Genomic DNA, 17,612 nt, shown 5'->3' on the forward strand with positions numbered 1-17,612 from the left:
GTGCATCATGATTATCAGCTCTTTGCTGCCACCTGCTGGTTATGATCATAAAACACTGAAGAAACACTGATCAATAAATATGAGCTGACCAGCTGATCACAGCCAGTACTTCATAAAGGTAATAATACCACGTTGTTAAGGTACTAATACGAACTGCTCCCTCAGTGTAAAGTATTTAAACTGTTAGATATTCTATAATGTAGTTTTATAGCATTTTAATTTTGAAGCAATATGCTGATTATTATTATTAAAATAGTGAGAAATTATATCACAATTACCCAGAAACCAACGGGAAACCTTCAGACAAAGTTTGACACAGTTTTTAGATAAAAAAGTGATTTTTAATCCATTTAGTTTTTTTTGTCTTCGTGACACAAAACAGTCGAAGGCTCAGAATCAAAATATACATCAGATATAAAACCACCGGCCCGCCTGTCAGACACAGAACTGGGCTCTAAAACTACTCCATGCCTGACCGACTGGCCCCGCCCCCACGGCTCTGATGCATTCAAGTCACCTGGGAAAACGTCTGACAAAGAAAACTAATTTTTCATCGGCTCCACCCTCATGACATCACCACCTCCCATCCACCCTCATGACATCACCACCTCCCATCCACCCTCATGACATCATCACCTCCCATCCACCCTCATGACCCTCATGACATCATGACATCATCACCTCCCATCAAACATCAGTTCTTAAATGGTCCGAGTGCCTTTCGTCCCAGGCGTCCTGAATGCAGCGCGGTGAGTTCAGAGGTCTGAGCAGCTAGAAGTCGACATGATTTAAAGACACAACCTAAACCAGTACCTTGTGGGTCCGGTCCTCTCGAGGGGGACCGGGTCTCCTCTTCTTCGTCAGAGGGATTAATCCCTGATGTCCGTCTTGAAGGCACTCCACAGAGACCAAGTCCAAAACATCCCCAGTGACCCACCAGAGCCTAGACCGGCTGGTCCCGGCCTCTAGACTCGGACCCGGACAGGCGGGTCGGCTTGCATCTAAAAGGCCGTTTTTGGTTTCAGCTGTAGTGGATCACAAACTAATAAATAAAACCGCTGCCGCTCCAACAGAAAACCCACAAACACGGGAAAGAGTTCAGGAATGATTAAAATATTAATTTGAATAAAACTTGATTGCATACATGAAACAAAGAAAGCAAAGAGGAAGAGGAGCGTCGAGGAGAGTTCACGTGTTCGACGCCCCGTCACCAGAACAAAACACACGAGGACCCGTCACCAGGAGACCTGCTGAGGCATCATGGGACATTAACATCGACTGCAGGATTAAGGCACAGGATCGTCTGATCAGACTAGGTCTGGACTAAGATCTGGGGTTTAGGACCGCAGAGAGAACTCGGAGGCAGTGAAGTCGGGATTCAAACCTTTCGTCCGCGTTCCAGAAGTTTAGAAGGCAACTTCCGGTCCTCATGAGGACCGGAGTCAGAAGGCAAAGTGGCTAAAAGGAGACGACGTAAAAACAAGAGACGCGAACGCGATGGTTCTGATCCGGACTTCACTTCCCGACTCCCTGCGCGGTTCTTAAGGGACCCTGATCCTCCCGGAGGACTAAGAGGAGCTACAATAAGTTAACGGCACACCAGACTTCTGAGGCTCCTGCAGACCGGAGGAATGATCGGAGTGTAGTGGATCCATCCGGTCCGGCTCAGATGGAGGACTTGGAGAAGGAGACCCGCAGGTGGTGGTTCTCCCCCAGGTCGTGGTTGTGGAACTCGATGAGCGACTCGATGGCCTCCTCCACGGAGCCCATCTGGATCAGAGCCATCTTGTGGTCCTTTCTGCAGGAGGAACAGGAAGTGACCAGGTCACGTGACCAAATATACAAGACGGGACAAGAACGTGAACCTATGACGAGCGTTCAAGAACACTTAGGCAGTAAAGATAAAGGCTACAGGTGAGGACGGGGCTACAGGTGAGGATGGGGCTACAGGACGAGGAATACAGGACGAGGACTACAGGTGAGGATGAGGCTACAGGTGAGGACTACAGGTGAGGACGGGGCTACAGGTGAGGATGGGGCTACAGGACAAGGGCTACAGGACGAGGACTACAGGTGAGGACTACAGGTGAGGATGAGGCTACAGGTGAGGACTACAGGTGAGGACGGGCTACAGGTGAGGACTACAGGTGAGGACGCGGCTACAGGTGAGGACTACAGGTGAGGACGGGACTACAGGTGAGGGCGGGGCTACAGGTGAGGGCTACAGGTGAGGACGGGGCTACAGGTGAGGACTACAGGTGAAGACTACAGGTGAAGACTACAGGTGAGGGCTACAGGACGAGGACTACAGGTGAGGACGCGGGCTACAGGACGAGGACTACAGGACGAGGACTACAGGTGAAGACTACAGGTGAGGACTACAGGTGAGGGCTACAGGTGAGGGCTACAGGTGAGGGCTACAGGTGAGGGCTACAGGTGAGGGCTACAGGTGAGGGCTACAGGTGAGGACGCGGCTACAGGTGAGGACTACAGGTGAGGACGGGACTACAGGTGAGGGCGGGGCTACAGGTGAGGGCTACAGGTGAGGACGGGGCTACAGGTGAGGACTACAGGTGAAGACTACAGGTGAAGACTACAGGTGAGGGCTACAGGACGAGGACTACAGGTGAGGACGCGGGCTACAGGACGAGGACTACAGGACGAGGACTACAGGTGAAGACTACAGGTGAGGGCTACAGGACGAGGGCTACAGGTGAGGGCTACAGGTGAGGGCTACAGGTGAGGGCTACAGGTGAGGGCTACAGGTGAGGACGCGGCTACAGGTGAGGACTACAGGTGAGGACGAGGCTACAGGTGAGGGCTACAGGTGAGGGCTACAGGTGAGGGCTACAGGTGAGGGCTACAGGTGAGGGCTACAGGTGAGGGCTACAGGTGAGGGCTACAGGTGAGGGCTACAGGTGAGGGCTACAGGTGAGGGTGCGGCTACAGGTGAGAGGAGGGGACTCACTGGAAGAACTTGAAAGCCTGGACCAGGGCTCCCGAGGTGGAGAACAGCATCTTGAGGTCGTCCTCCACCACCGACGGGCTGCAACACAAACAGAGCGTTACAGAGCTGCAGGTAGCGTCACAGGCAGCGTCACAGGTAGCGTCACAGGCAGCGTCACAGGTAGCGTCACAGGCAGCGTCACAGGCAGCGTCACAGGCAGCGTCACAGGTAGCAAGACTCACGGGATGTTGGACAGGTGCAAGGTGGCCGACGGGGGGAAGATGTTGGAGTAGTTCTTGGAGCCGGGCTTCTTGAAGCGGTGCAGCGGGGAGCTGCTGTAGTCCTTGGTCAGGCCCTGGTCCTCGTGGCCCTCGCGGGGAAGCTGCACACTGCTGTGCTTGGACGGCGTGATGCGCAGAGACTTCCCGTGCAGCTGCTGGCCGCTCAGGTGGCTCATGGCTGCAGAGCACACAGGTAGAGCGGTGTCACTACACACAGGTAGAGCGGTGTCGCTACACACCGCTCTACCTGTGTCACTACACACAGGTAGAGCGGTGTCACTACACACAGGTAGAGCGGTGTCACTACACACCGCTCTACCTGTGTCACTATACATAGGTAGAGTGGTGTGTAGTGACACAGCTCTACACACAGGTAGAGCTGTGTCACTACACACAGTTTATGTTCTCATGAGAGTTTATGTTCTCATGGGAGTTTATGTTCTCATGGGGACTTAGGGACTTGTGGTCCAGGACTCGGTATGAGGACTCGGTATGAGGACTTGGGGTTCAGGACTCGGTATGAGGACTTGGGGTTCAGGACTCGGTATGAGGACCTGGGGTCCAGGACTCGGTACCTAGCTGGGCCTGCGTGCAGTCGGCCATCTGGACCAGGGCGTTCTCCTTCTTGTTGAACAGGATCTTGACCCTCATCACGTCTCCGTAAACACCTGAGCAGAACAAGCAGGTTAGCTCCTCCCCCAACAGAGAGCGGGAAACAGGAAGTGCAGCGAGCAGCTATGAATTCTGAGAGGCCGAGGACACGAGAACGCAAACTACGAAACAATAAACGCAGCTTCCGTCAAATGTAATCGCCATGACAACTGGGAAACGCTTCATGACCTCACACCCAGCTGGTGTTAACTGGTATTACTGGTATTACTGGTGTTACTGGTGTGTGTTCTGAACAGACGGATCACATCGTGATGATATGATCTTTACGTCTCATGGAACACTAAAAACTGGAACCCAGATTCACTAACACTCGTTTTATTAGCATTATTATAATTATCTCTTTTAATCATCATCTCTCTCATCATTATAACCTTTATTATTCCCATTCTCAGTGTTTATCACCTTATTAAATAATCATCATTATAACCTTTATTATTCCCATTCTCAGTGTTTATCACCTTATTAAATAATCAAACAAAAAGAAACAGGAAGTTAAAGGGAGGGACAACGTACCGAAGAGGACGAAGAGGCAGTGAGGAGAGACTCTCTGTTTCCATAGCGACCAAATAAACAGGGAGAAAAGAGACAGGTGATCAATCAATTATTAGCTTTAAAGAGGTCACATGACTGGACAGGTAAGGGGTGTGTGTGTGTGTGTGTGTGTGTGTGTGTGTGTGTGTGTGTGTAAAAGATAAACAGACTGTAAACAACAACAACAAACACAGTTGTCCCACAATGCACCGCTTCAGAAGGGGGAGGAGCTCCAGGACTCACCTCTGGGTTCAGGTTGCTGACCAGCAGGACCGAGACTCCCGCCAGGTGGTAGCCCAGCCTGGGGGGTCCGGGGAGGCCCAGCGAGGCCAGGGACCCGGGCAGCGCCGGCACCAGACCCGGGTAGTGGGAGGACACTGGAGAGGGGACACGCATGAGACCAGAACCAAGGTCTAGTCCAGCTGGTCTGGACCCACTTCCTCTAGTAACACTTTGATCTGTTACATGCTGTAGTTTATAGTTTACTTTACAAACAATAATATAATGACTCACTAGCAGGCTGATATAATAACAATAATAATAATAATAATAATAATAATAATAATAATAACTCACTAGCAGGCTGCAGGGTGAAGGCCGGTTGGAAGCCGTGAGTTGCTCCATACGGACCAGCAGAGATGATCCCTGGATCTGAGGACAGGAAACACCTGAACCACCTGGACCGGGGGGGGGGGGGGGGGGGAGATGTGTGTGTGTGTGTGTGTGTGTGTGTGTCTGTCTCACTGAAGGCGCTGGCCATGCCCGGGTGCTCCATGCTGGGCTGGCTGTCTCCGGTCGGCAGGTCCGGCCGGGTGAAGTCTCGGCTCTTCTCGTTGTTATACTTGACGTTGAGGCTGGTGAGCTTGGAGAAGCTGATCCTCAGCGTGCAGCAGCCGTTGTAGATGTTCTGTCCGTCCAGAGACTGAAAGACAGCAGACGCTCAGCTCCCTGACCCTGACCCACTTACAGAAGAGCAGAGCGGCGCTCACCAGTTTCGCCGCCTGGGCGGCCGCTCCGTCGGCATACTGCAGCAGCGCCTGGAACTGGCTGTTCTTGGTGAAGACGATGATCCGCAGCACTGTGCCGAACTTTGAGAAGATCTGAGGACCAGAAACGTGTTCTGAGGAGGGGGCTTAAGGTGCATGGTGGCTTCAGGCCCTCGTGGTGGTGGTGGTGGTGTGTTTACCTGGCAGAGCGCATCCAGGGTCACGGGGTAGACCAGGTTCTCCACCACGACTCTCAGCACGGTGCTCTGAGCCATAGCTGGGTCCACCTGAGACGTAGTGAGGGCGCGAAGAGCTGCCTGGGCTCTCTGAGACAGGGGCACACGTTAACACATGCTAACAGATGCCAATACATGCTAACATATGCTAATAGATGCTAACAAATGCTAAGAAATTCCAACAGATGCCAATAGATGCCAACAGATGCTAATAGATGCTAACACATGCCAATAGATGCTAACATATGCTAAGAAATTCCAACAGATGCTAACAGATGGCAATAGATGCTAACAGATGCTAACAGCATAGCGTGTACCTCCTGGTTGGGGGAGTTGTCCGTCTTGAGCTCCTTGTGGTTGGAGAACTGGACGTAGACCAGATGGTTCCTGATGATGGGCATCACTGTGGAGTAATAACCCACCATGTTCTGAGCCGCTTCCTCCGAGTGCATCTCCAAGAAGGCCTGGAAGGGACACAGGACGCTTTAGTAGAGACAGGTCAACCAGGACATGTGGGGACAGGTTTAGTCATGTTCTAACTGTAGTCACGGTTCTAACTGTAGTCACGGTTCTAACTTTAGTCACGTTCTAACTTTAGTCATGTTGTAACTTTAGTCATGTTGTAACTTTAGTCATGTTGTAACTTTAGTCATGTTCTAACTGTAGTCACGGTTCTAACTTTAGTCATGGTTCTAACTGTAGTCACGGTTCTAACTGTAGTCACGGTTCTAACTTTAGTCACGGTTCTAACTTTAGTCACGGTTCTAACTTTAGTCACGGTTCTAACTTTAGTCATGTTGTAACTTTAGTCATGTTGTAACTTTAGTCATGTAGTAACTTTAGTCATTTAGTCATGTTGTAACTTTAGTCATGTTGTAACTTTAGTCATTTAGTCATGTTGTAACTTTAGTCATGTTGTAACTTTAGTCATGTTATAACTTTAGTCATGTTGTAACTTTAGTCATGTTGTAACTTTAGTCATGTTGTAACTTTAGTCATGTTGTAACTTTAGTCATGTTGTAACTTTAGTCATGTTGTAACTTTAGTCATGTTGTAACTTTAGTCATTTAGTCATGTTGTAACTTTAGTCATGTTGTAACTTTAGTCATGTTGTAACTTTAGTCATGTTATAACTTTAGTCATGTTGTAACTTTAGTCATGTTGTAACTTTAGTCATGTTGTAACTTTAGTCATGTTGTAACTTTAGTCATGTTGTAACTTTAGTCATGTTGTAACTTTAGTCATTTAGTCATGTTGTAACTTTAGTCATGTTGTAACTTTAGTCATGTTGTAACTTTAGTCATGTTGTAACTTTAGTAATTTAGTCATGTTGTAACTTTAGTCATGTTGTAACTTTAGTCATGTTGTAACTTTAGTCATGTTGTAACTTTAGTCATTTAGTCATGTTGTAACTTTAGTCATGTTGTAACTTTAGTCATGTTGTAACTTTAGTCATTTAGTCATGTTGTAACTTTAGTCATGTTGTAACTTTAGTCATGTTGTAACTTTAGTCATGTTGTAACTTTAGTCATTTAGTCATGTTGTAACTTTAGTCATGTTGTAACTTTAGTCATGTTGTAACTTTAGTCATGTTGTAACTTTAGTCATGTAGTAACTATAGTCATTTAGTCATGTAGTAACTTTAGTCATGTTGTAACTTTAGTCATGTTATAACTTTAGTCATGTTGTAACTTTAGTCATGTTGTAACTTTAGTCATGTTGTAACTTTAGTCATGTTATAACTTTAGTCATGTTGTAACTTTAGTCATGTTGTAACTTTAGTCATGTTATAACTTTAGTCATGTTATAACTTTAGTCATGTTGTAACTTTAGTCATGTAGTCATGTTGTAACTTTAGTCATTTAGTCATGTTGTAACTTTAGTCATGTTGTAACTTTAGTCATGTTGTAACTTTAGTCATGTTGTAACTTTAGTCATTTAGTCATGTTGTAACTTTAGTCATGTTGTAACTTTAGTCATGTTGTAACTTTAGTCATTTAGTCATGTTGTAACTTTAGTCATGTTGTAACTTTAGTCATGTTGTAACTTTAGTCATGTTATAACTTTAGTCATGTTGTAACTTTAGTCATGTTGTAACTTTAGTCATGTTATAACTTTAGTCATGTTGTAACTTTAGTCATGTTGTAACTTTAGTCATTTAGTCATGTTGTAACTTTAGTCATGTTGTAACTTTAGTCATGTTGTAACTTTAGTCATGTAGTCATGTTGTAACTTTAGTCATGTTGTAACTTTAGTCATGTAGTCATGTTGCAACTTTAGTCATGTTGTAACTTTAGTCATGTTGTAACTTTAATCATGTAGTCATGTTGCAACTTTAGTCATGTTGTAACTTTAGTCATGTTGTAACTTTAGTCATGTAGTCATGTTGTAACTTTAGTCATGTTGTAACTTTAGTCATGTAGTCATGTTGTAACTTTAGTCATGTTGTAACTTTAGTCATGTTGTAACTTTAGTCATTTAGTCATGTTGTAACTTTAGTCATGTTGTAACTTTAGTCATGTTGTAACTTTAGTCATGTTGTAACTTTAGTCATGTAGTAACTATAGTCATTTAGTCATGTAGTAACTTTAGTCATGTTGTAACTTTAGTCATGTTATAACTTTAGTCATGTTGTAACTTTAGTCATGTTGTAACTTTAGTCATTTAGTCATGTTGTAACTTTAGTCATGTTGTAACTTTAGTCATGTTGTAACTTTAGTCATTTAGTCATGTTGTAACTTTAGTCATGTTGTAACTTTAGTCATGTTGTAACTTTAGTCATGTTGTAACTTTAGTCATGTAGTCATGTTGTAACTTTAGTCATGTTGTAACTTTAGTCATGTAGTCATGTTGCAACTTTAGTCATGTTGTAACTTTAGTCATGTTGTAACTTTAATCATGTAGTCATGTTGCAACTTTAGTCATGTTGTAACTTTAGTCATGTTGTAACTTTAGTCATGTAGTAACTTTAGTCATGTTGTAACTTTAGTCATGTAGTCATGTTGTAACTTTAGTCATGTTGTAACTTTAGCCATGTTGTAACTTTAGCCATGTAGTCATGTTGTAACTTTAGTCATGTTGTAACTTTAGTCATGTTGTAACTTTAGTCATGTAGTCATGTTGTAACTTTAGTCATGTAGTCATGTTGTAACTTTAGTCATGTTGTAACTTTAGTCATGTAGTCATGTTGTAACTTTAGTCATAATGTAACTTTAGTCATGTTGTAACTTTAGTCATGTAGTCATGTTGTAACTTTAGTCATGTTGTAACTTTAGTCATGTAGTCATGTTGTAACTTTAGTCATGTTGTAACTTTAGTCATGTTGTAACTTTAGTCATGTAGTCATGTTGTAACTTTAGTCATGTTGTAACTTTAGTCATGTTATAACTTTAGTCATGTAGTCATGTTGTAACTTTAGTCATGTAGTCATGTTGTAACTTTAGTCATGTTGTAACTTTAGTCATGTAGTCATGTTGTAACTTTAGTCATAATGTAACTTTAGTCATGTTGTAACTTTAGTCATGTAGTCATGTTGTAACTTTAGTCATGTTGTAACTTTAGTCATGTAGTCATGTTGTAACTTTAGTCATGTTGTAACTTTATTCATGTAGTAACTTTAGTCATGTAGTCATGTTGTAACTTTAGTCATGTAGTAACTTTAGTCATGTAGTCATGTTGTAACTTTAGTCATGTTGTAACTTTAGTCATTTAGTCATGTTGTAACTTTAGTCATGTTGTAACTTTAGTCATGTTGTAACTTTAGTCATGTTGTAACAATAGTCATGTAGTCATGTTGTAACTTTAGTCATGTTGTAACTTTAGTCATGTAGTCATGTTGCAACTTTAGTCATGTTGTAACTTTAGTCATGTTGTAACTTTAATCATGTAGTCATGTTGCAACTTTAGTCATGTTGTAACTTTAGTCATGTTGTAACTTTAGTCATGTAGTCATGTTGTAACTTTAGTCATGTTGTAACTTTAGTCATGTAGTCATGTTGTAACTTTAGTCATGTTGTAACTTTAGTCATGTAGTCATGTTGTAACTTTAGTCATGTTGTAACTTTAGTCATGTTGTAACTTTAGTCATGTAGTCATGTTGTAACTTTAGTCATGTTGTAACTTTAGTCATGTTGTAACTTTAGTCATGTTGTAACTTTAGTCATGTTGCAACTTTAGTCATGTTGTAACTTTAGTCATGTTGTAACTTTAGTCATGTAGTCATGTTGTAACTTTAGTCATGTAGTCATGTTGTAACTTTAGTCATGTTGTAACTTTAGTCATGTAGTCATGTTGTAACTTTAGTCATGTAGTCATGTTGTAACTTTAGTCATGTTGTAACTTTAGTCATGTAGTCATGTTGTAACTTTAGTCATGTTGTAACTTTAGTCATGTAGTAACTTTAGTCATGTTGTAACTTTAGTCATGTAGTAACTTTAGTCACGTTGTAACTCTAGTCATGTAGTCATGTTGTAACTCTAGTCATGTAGTCATGTTGTAACTTTAGTCATGTTGTAACTTTAGTCATGTTGTAACTTTAGTCATGTAGTCATGTTGTAACTTTAGTCATGTTGTAACTTTAGTCATGTTGTAACTTTAGTCATGTTGTAACTTTAGTCATGTAGTCATGTTGTAACTTTAGTCATGTTGTAACTTTAGTCACGTTGTAACTTTAGTCACGTTCTAACTTTAGTCACGTTCTAACTTTAGTCACGTTCTAACTTTAGTCACGTTATAACTTTAGTCATGTTGTAACTTTAGTCATGTTATAACTTTAGTCATGTAGTCATGTTGTAACTTTAGTCATGTTGTAACTTTAGTCACGTTGTAACTTTAGTCATGTTGTAACTTTAGTCATGTAGTCATGTTGTAACTTTAGTCATATTGTAACTTTAGTCATGTAGTCATGTTGCAACTTTAGTCATGGTTATAACTTTAGTCATGTAGTCATGTTGTAAATTTAGTCATGTTGTAACTTTAGTCACGTTGCAACTTTAGTCATGTTGTAACTTTAGTCATGTTGTAACTTTAGTCATGTTGTAACTTTAGTCACGTTGTAACTTTAGTCATATTGTAACTTTAGTCACGTTGTAACTTTAGTCACGTTGTAACTTTAGTCATGTTGTAACTTTAGTCATGGTTATAACTTTAGTCATGTAGTCATGTTGTAACTTTAGTCATGTTGTAACTTTAGTCATGTAGTCATGTTGTAACTTTAGTCACGTTGCAACTTTAGTCATGTTGTAACTTTAGTCATGTAGTCATGTTGTAACTTTAGTCATGTTGTAACTTTAGTCATGTAGTCATGTTGTAACTTTAGTCACGTTGTAACTTTAGTCACGTTGTAACTTTAGTCATGTTGTAACTTTAGTCATATTGTAACTTTAGTCATATTGTAACTTTAGTCACGTTGTAACTTTAGTCATATTGTAACTTTAGTCACGTTGTAACTTTAGTCATATTGTAACTTTAGTCACGTTGTAACTTTAGTCATGTTGTAACTTTAGTCATATTGTAACTTTAGTCACGTTGTAACTTTAGTCACGTTGTAACTTTAGTCATATTGTAACTTTAGTCACGTTGTAACTTTAGTCATGTTGTAACTTTAGTCATGTAGTCATGTTGTAACTTTAGTCATGTTGTAACTTTAGTCACGTTGTAACTTTAGTCATATTGTAACTTTAGTCACGTTGTAACTTTAGTCACGTTGTAACTTTAGTCATATTGTAACTTTAGTCACGTTGTAACTTTAGTCATGTTGTAACTTTAGTCATGTAGTCACGTTCTAACTTTAGTCACGTTGCAACTTTAGTCATGTAGTCATGTTGTAACTTGTGTCATGTTGTAACTTTAGTCATGTAGTCATGTTGTAACTTGTGTCATGTTGTAACTTTAGTCATGTAGTCATGTTGTAACTTGTGTCATGTTGTAACTTTAGTCATGTAGTCATGTTGTAACTTGTGTCATGTTGTAACTTTAGTCATGTAGTCATGTTGTAACTTGTGTCATGTTGTAACTTTAGTCATGTAGTCATGTTGTAACTTGTGTCATGTTGTAACTTTAGTCATGGTTATAACTTTAGTCACGTTCTAACTTTAGTCACGTTCTAACTTTAGTCACGTTGCAACTTTAGTCATGTAGTCATGTTGTAACTTGTGTCATGTTGTAACTTTAGTCATGTAGTCATGTTGTAACTTGTGTCATGTTGTAACTTTAGTCATGTAGTCATGTTGTAACTTGTGTCATGTTGTAACTTTAGTCATGGTTATAACTTTAGTCACGTTCTAACTTTAGTCACGTTCTAACTTTAGTCACGTTGCAACTTTAGTCATGCAGTCATGTTGTAACTTGTGTCATGTTGTAACTTTAGTCATGGTTATAACTTTAGTCACGTTCTAACTTTAGTCACGTTCTAACTTTAGTCACGTTCTAACTTTAGTCATGTAGTCATGTTGTAACTTTAGTCATGGTTATAACTTTAGTCACGTTCTAACTTTAGTCACGTTGCAACTTTAGTCACGTTGCAACTTTAGTCACGTTGCAACTTTAGTCATGTTGCAACTTTAGTCATGTTGTAACTTTAGTCATGTAGTCATGTTGTAACTTTAGTCATGTTGTAACTTTAGTCATGTTGTAACTTTAGTCATGTAGTCATGTTGTAACTTTAGTCATGTTGTAACTTTAGTCATGTTGTAACTTTAGTCATGTAGTCATGTTGTAACTTTAGTCATGTTGTAACTTTAGTCATGTTGTAACTTTAGTCATGTAGTCATGTTGTAACTTTAGTCATGTAGTCATGTTGTAACTTTAGTCATGTTGTAACTTTAGTCATGTTGTAACTTTAGTCATGTTGTAACTTTAGTCATGTTGTAACTTTAGTCATGTTGTAACTTTAGTCATGTTGTAACTTTAGTCATGTTGTAACTTTAGTCATGGTTATAACTTTAGTCACGTTCTAACTTTAGTCACGTTCTAACTTTAGTCATGTAGTCATGGTTATAACTTTAGTCATGGTTATAACTTTAGTCACGTTGCAACTTTAGTCACGTTGCAACTTTAGTCACGTTGCAACTTTAGTCACGTTGTAACTTTAGTCATGTTGCAACTTTAGTCATGTTGTAACTTTAGTCATGTAGTCATGTTGTAACTTTAGTCATGTTGTAAATATAGTCATGTTGTAACTTTAGTCATGTTGTAACTTTAGTCATGTTGTAACTTTAGTCATGTAGTCATGTTGTAACTTTAGTCATGTTGTAACTTTAGTCATGTTGTAACTTTAGTCATGTTGTAACTTTAGTCATGTTGTAACTTTAGTCATGTAGTCATGTTGTAACTTTAGTCATGTTGTAACTTTAGTCATGTAGTCATGTTGTAACTTTAGTCATGTTGTAACTTTAGTCATGTTGTAACTTTAGTCATGTAGTCATGTTGTAACTTTAGTCATGTTGTAACTTTAGTCATGTTGTAACTTTAGTCATGTAGTCATGTTGTAACTTTAGTCATGTAGTCATGTTGTAACTTTAGTCATGTTGTAACTTTAGTCATGTTGTAACTTTAGTCACGTTCTAACTTTAGTCACGTTCTAACTTTAGTCATGTTATAACTTTAGTCATGTTATAACTTTAGTCATGTAGTCATGTTGTAACTTTAGTCATGTTATAACTTTAGTCATGTAGTCATGTTGCAACTTTAGTCATGGTTATAACTTTAGTCATGTAGTCATGTTGTAACTTTAGTCATGTTGTAACTTTAGTCACGTTCTAACTTTAGTCACGTTCTAACTTTAGTCATGTTATAACTTTAGTCATGTAGTCATGTTGTAACTTTAGTCATGTTATAACTTTAGTCATGTAGTCATGTTGCAACTTTAGTCATGGTTATAACTTTAGTCATGTAGTCATGTTGTAACTTTAGTCATGTTGTAACTTTAGTCACGTTGTAACTTTAGTCATGTTGTAACTTTAGTCACGTTCTAACTTTAGTCACGTTCTAACTTTAGTCACGTTGCAACTTTAGTCACGTTGCAACTTTAGTCACGTTGCAACTTTAGTCACGTTGCAACTTTAGTCACGTTGCAACTTTAGTCACGTTCTAACTTTAGTCACGTTATAACTTTAGTCATGTAGTCATGTTGCAACTTTAGTCATGTTGTAACTTTAGTCACGTTGTAACTTTAGTCATGGTTCTAACTTTAGTCACGTTCTAACTTTAGTCACGTTGCAACTTTAGTCACGTTGCAACTTTAGTCACGTTGCAACTTTAGTCACGTTGCAACTTTAGTCACGTTGCAACTTTAGTCACGTTGCAACTTTAGTCACGTTCTAACTTTAGTCACGTTATAACTTTAGTCATGTAGTCATGTTGCAACTTTAGTCACGTTGCAACTTTAGTCACGTTGCAACTTTAGTCACGTTGTAACTTTAGTCACGTTGCAACTTTAGTCACGTTGTAACTTTAGTCACGTTGCAACTTTAGTCACGTTGCAACTTTAGTCACGTTCTAACTTTAGTCACGTTCTAACTTTAGTCACGTTATAACTTTAGTCATGTAGTCATGTTGCAACTTTAGTCACGTTGTAACTTTAGTCAGGTTCTAACTTTAGTCAGGTTCTAACTTTAGTCAGGTTCTAACTTTAGTCACGTTCTAACTTTAGTCACGTTCTAACTTTAGTCACGTTCTAACTTTAGTCATGTAGTCATGTTGTAACTTTAGTCATGTTGTAACTTTAGTCATGTTGTAACTTTAGTCATGTTGTAACTTGTGTCATGGTTGTAACTTGTGTCATGTTGTAACTTGTGTCATGTTGTAACTTGTGTCATGTTGTAACTTGTGTCATGGTTGTAACTTGTGTCATGGTTGTAACTTGTGTCATGGTTGTAACTTTAGTCATGTTGTAACTTGTGTCATGGTTGTAACTTGTGTCATGGTTGTAACTTGTGTCATGTTGTAACTTGTGTCATGTTGTAACTTGTGTCATGTTGTAACTTCAGTCATGTTGTAACTTTAGTCATGTTGTAACTTTAGTCATGTTGTAACTTTAGTCATGTTGTAACTTTAGTCATGTTGTAACTTGTGTCATGTTGTAACTTTAGTCATGTTGTAACTTTAGTCATGTTGTAACTTGTGTCATGTTGTAACTTTAGTCATGTTGTAACTTGTGTCATGTTGTAACTTTAGTCATGTTGTAACTTGTGTCATGTTGTAACTTTAGTCATGTTGTAACTTTAGTCATGTTGTAACTTGTGTCATGGTTGTAACTTGTGTCATGTTGTAACTTGTGTCATGTTGTAACTTGTGTCATGTTGTAACTTGTGTCATGGTTGTAACTTGTGTCATGGTTGTAACTTGTGTCATGGTTGTAACTTTAGTCATGTTGTAACTTGTGTCATGGTTGTAACTTGTGTCATGGTTGTAACTTGTGTCATGTTGTAACTTGTGTCATGTTGTAACTTGTGTCATGTTGTAACTTCAGTCATGTTGTAACTTTAGTCATGTTGTAACTTTAGTCATGTTGTAACTTTAGTCATGTTGTAACTTGTGTCATGTTGTAACTTTAGTCATGTTGTAACTTTAGTCATGTTGTAACTTGTGTCATGTTGTAACTTTAGTCATGTTGTAACTTGTGTCATGTTGTAACTTTAGTCATGTTGTAACTTGTGTCATGTTGTAACTTTAGTCATGTTGTAACTTTAGTCATGTTGTAACTTGTGTCATGGTTGTAACTTGTGTCATGTTGTAACTTGTGTCATGTTGTAACTTGTGTCATGTTGTAACTTGTGTCATGGTTGTAACTTGTGTCATGGTTGTAACTTGTGTCATGGTTGTAACTTTAGTCATGTTGTAACTTGTGTCATGGTTGTAACTTGTGTCATGGTTGTAACTTGTGTCATGTTGTAACTTGTGTCATGTTGTAACTTGTGTCATGTTGTAACTTCAGTCATGTTGTAACTTTAGTCATGTTGTAACTTTAGTCATGTTGTAACTTTAGTCATGTTGTAACTTTAGTCATGTTGTAACTTGTGTCATGTTGTAACTTTAGTCATGTTGTAACTTTAGTCATGTTGTAACTTTAGTCATGTTGTAACTTTAGTCATGTTGTAACTTTAGTCATGTTGTAACTTTAGTCATGGTTGTAACTTTAGTCATGTTATAACTTCAAGATTCAAGATATTTTTATTATCATATGCACAGATAACAGGCAGTTATTCTGTACAATGAAAAGCATATTTTGCTGGGTCCTCCTATCACAGAATTACAATAAACTTTAAAGGGAAAAAAATAAAAATAAACTCAAGGCAAAAAAATTATAAATAAAATTAAGGCACAACTTGTGTCATGGTCTCTTTAACGCAGTAAAACCTCATGACACTGTACGATAATTGTACATTTATAAAATGACACCGCCGAACTGCATGCACGGTCCTTTTCAGCGTCAATGAATCAATGTCTTTACTCCAAAAGAAAATACGGTGGTATGAGTTCACGGCCATTCCGCCCAGCCCAGGCGTAAGGGGGACGGGCGAGTAGAGAACCTGTAAACCAACCTGGTTCTTGGCTTTGAGCATCAGCAGGTTGGTGATGTCTCCGAACGGCAGGCCGAGGCTGATCACCTCGGCCTCGCTGATGTCGTTGGGGAGCTTGCGGATGTGGATGACCCTGGACGGCACCCCGGGACCTCGCAAGTCTCCTTTGAACTTCTTACTGTCGTTTCCATTGGCTGCAGAGGACAGGAAGCAACTGCAGCTCGTCAGCACGTCAGGGTTCTTTGAGCCAAACTACCATCGATCAATAAAAAGGAAGTTTTGATCATATCCCACCTGCGGTGCTCATGATATACGGGCCGTTGGAGACGCTGGGGACGAGCTCTTCAGATCCTCTCTGAAGCACAACAGCAGAAGAAGACGTGTCAGCAGACAGGAAACAAAGGGATCAGTGTCTAAAACCTGAATGTGTCCTATGAAAAGTAAAGCAGGAAACCCTTTCATTCAGAGGGCTATGAGATCAAACCACCAGGGAGCTGCAGAGACATGTCCTCTGCAGCTTCCATGGGGCTCAAGGAAGACCAGATGCAGACAAAGAGCCTCACTCTTCTTCTACCGTTTCTCACTGCAGCATCAACAACCTCTGCTTTTATTGTGACAAATAGGAATTTCACAATAAAAGCCTCCTGCAAATGTTATGTTATAGAAATGAGCCAGAAGCCTCCGTTTGAGTCCTGGTTCCACCAGGACGAGCACCACCAGAATCCACAGGATCAGAGCCGGGTTTCAGGAAGACCTGCCTCTCTACAAGAAGCTGCTTCATCACTTTATTTTATTAAAGAAGCCGAAACACTAAACATTAGTTTCTGTGATATTTAGACGAACCGATCGTCCGCTTTGTGTTCCCGAGCAGAACAAAAGCAGCTCAGGTCTTCTTACAGATCCTCTCATGAATAAAAGAGCAGAAACCTGAGTCCTGGTCTCCTCTGGACCTGGACCTGCTGTCTGACAGCTGCTGACCTGTCTGTCTCTCAGAGGACAGACAGGCTGTCTCCATCTGCTGCTCTACATGAACACTTCAACGGTAAATCACTGGCTCACCAACCGCAAGCCTTCATCATCGTATTAACTACCATGTTTTGAACACATCTCTTCTCCATCTCAGTACGGGAAAGAGACCTTTGACCTCCAAAACCTGATCAGTTCTCTGAGACCATTTGCTCCAGATGTTCCCGAGATGTGGATCCATAGAAACCCTCAACTGTCCCTTTAACAGGATCCAGTGTGTTCAGGCTTCAGGTGACTCGCCTGAGGGAACGGGACACCTGTGGTTGTCAAAGGTCCTCTCCCTCCCACCGCTTCCTGTTCTTCATGTGGCTCACATTCCTCTGATTGGTAGACATAATCAGAGGAATGTGAGCAAAGGCTGCTGGGAGATCAGATCCAGATCCTCTCAGCTCTTCTGACCAGCTGGACAGCAG

At 40.5% G+C, this 17,612-nt stretch overlaps 1 protein-coding gene across 1 annotated transcript; it reads right to left on the reverse strand.

The window, feature by feature from the left end:
• Positions 1–325: 325 nt before the first annotated feature.
• ptbp1b (polypyrimidine tract binding protein 1b) lies at positions 326–16,566 on the reverse strand. The gene is made up of 13 exons (XM_079221257.1): positions 16,468–16,566; positions 16,195–16,367; positions 5,971–6,117; positions 5,618–5,743; positions 5,421–5,531; positions 5,176–5,353; positions 5,008–5,082; positions 4,675–4,808; positions 4,414–4,447; positions 3,804–3,896; positions 3,190–3,406; positions 2,969–3,046; positions 326–1,798 (listed from the first exon to the last, which is right to left on the reverse strand). Exons 1-13 carry the CDS (start codon positions 16,478–16,480, stop codon positions 1,666–1,668), a joined length of 1,512 nt encoding a protein of 503 aa, XP_079077383.1. The 5' UTR covers positions 16,481–16,566; the 3' UTR covers positions 326–1,665.
• Positions 16,567–17,612: the final 1,046 nt, after the last annotated feature.

This window comes from Taurulus bubalis (genome assembly GCF_910589615.1).
Source record: "Taurulus bubalis genome assembly, chromosome: 7".
NCBI lineage: Eukaryota > Metazoa > Chordata > Actinopteri > Perciformes > Cottidae > Taurulus > Taurulus bubalis.

Bases quoted from the DNA above. Each gene is read 5' to 3' on its own strand.
- ptbp1b (XM_079221257.1), bottom strand. The intron at 6,118-16,194 runs GTTGGTTTACAG...TGTCCCTTCCAG, and splicing joins TGCTCAAAGCCAAGAACCAG to GCCTTCTTGGAGATGCACTC. The intron at 5,744-5,970 runs GTACACGCTATG...CCCCTGTCTCAG, and splicing joins ACAACTCCCCCAACCAGGAG to AGAGCCCAGGCAGCTCTTCG.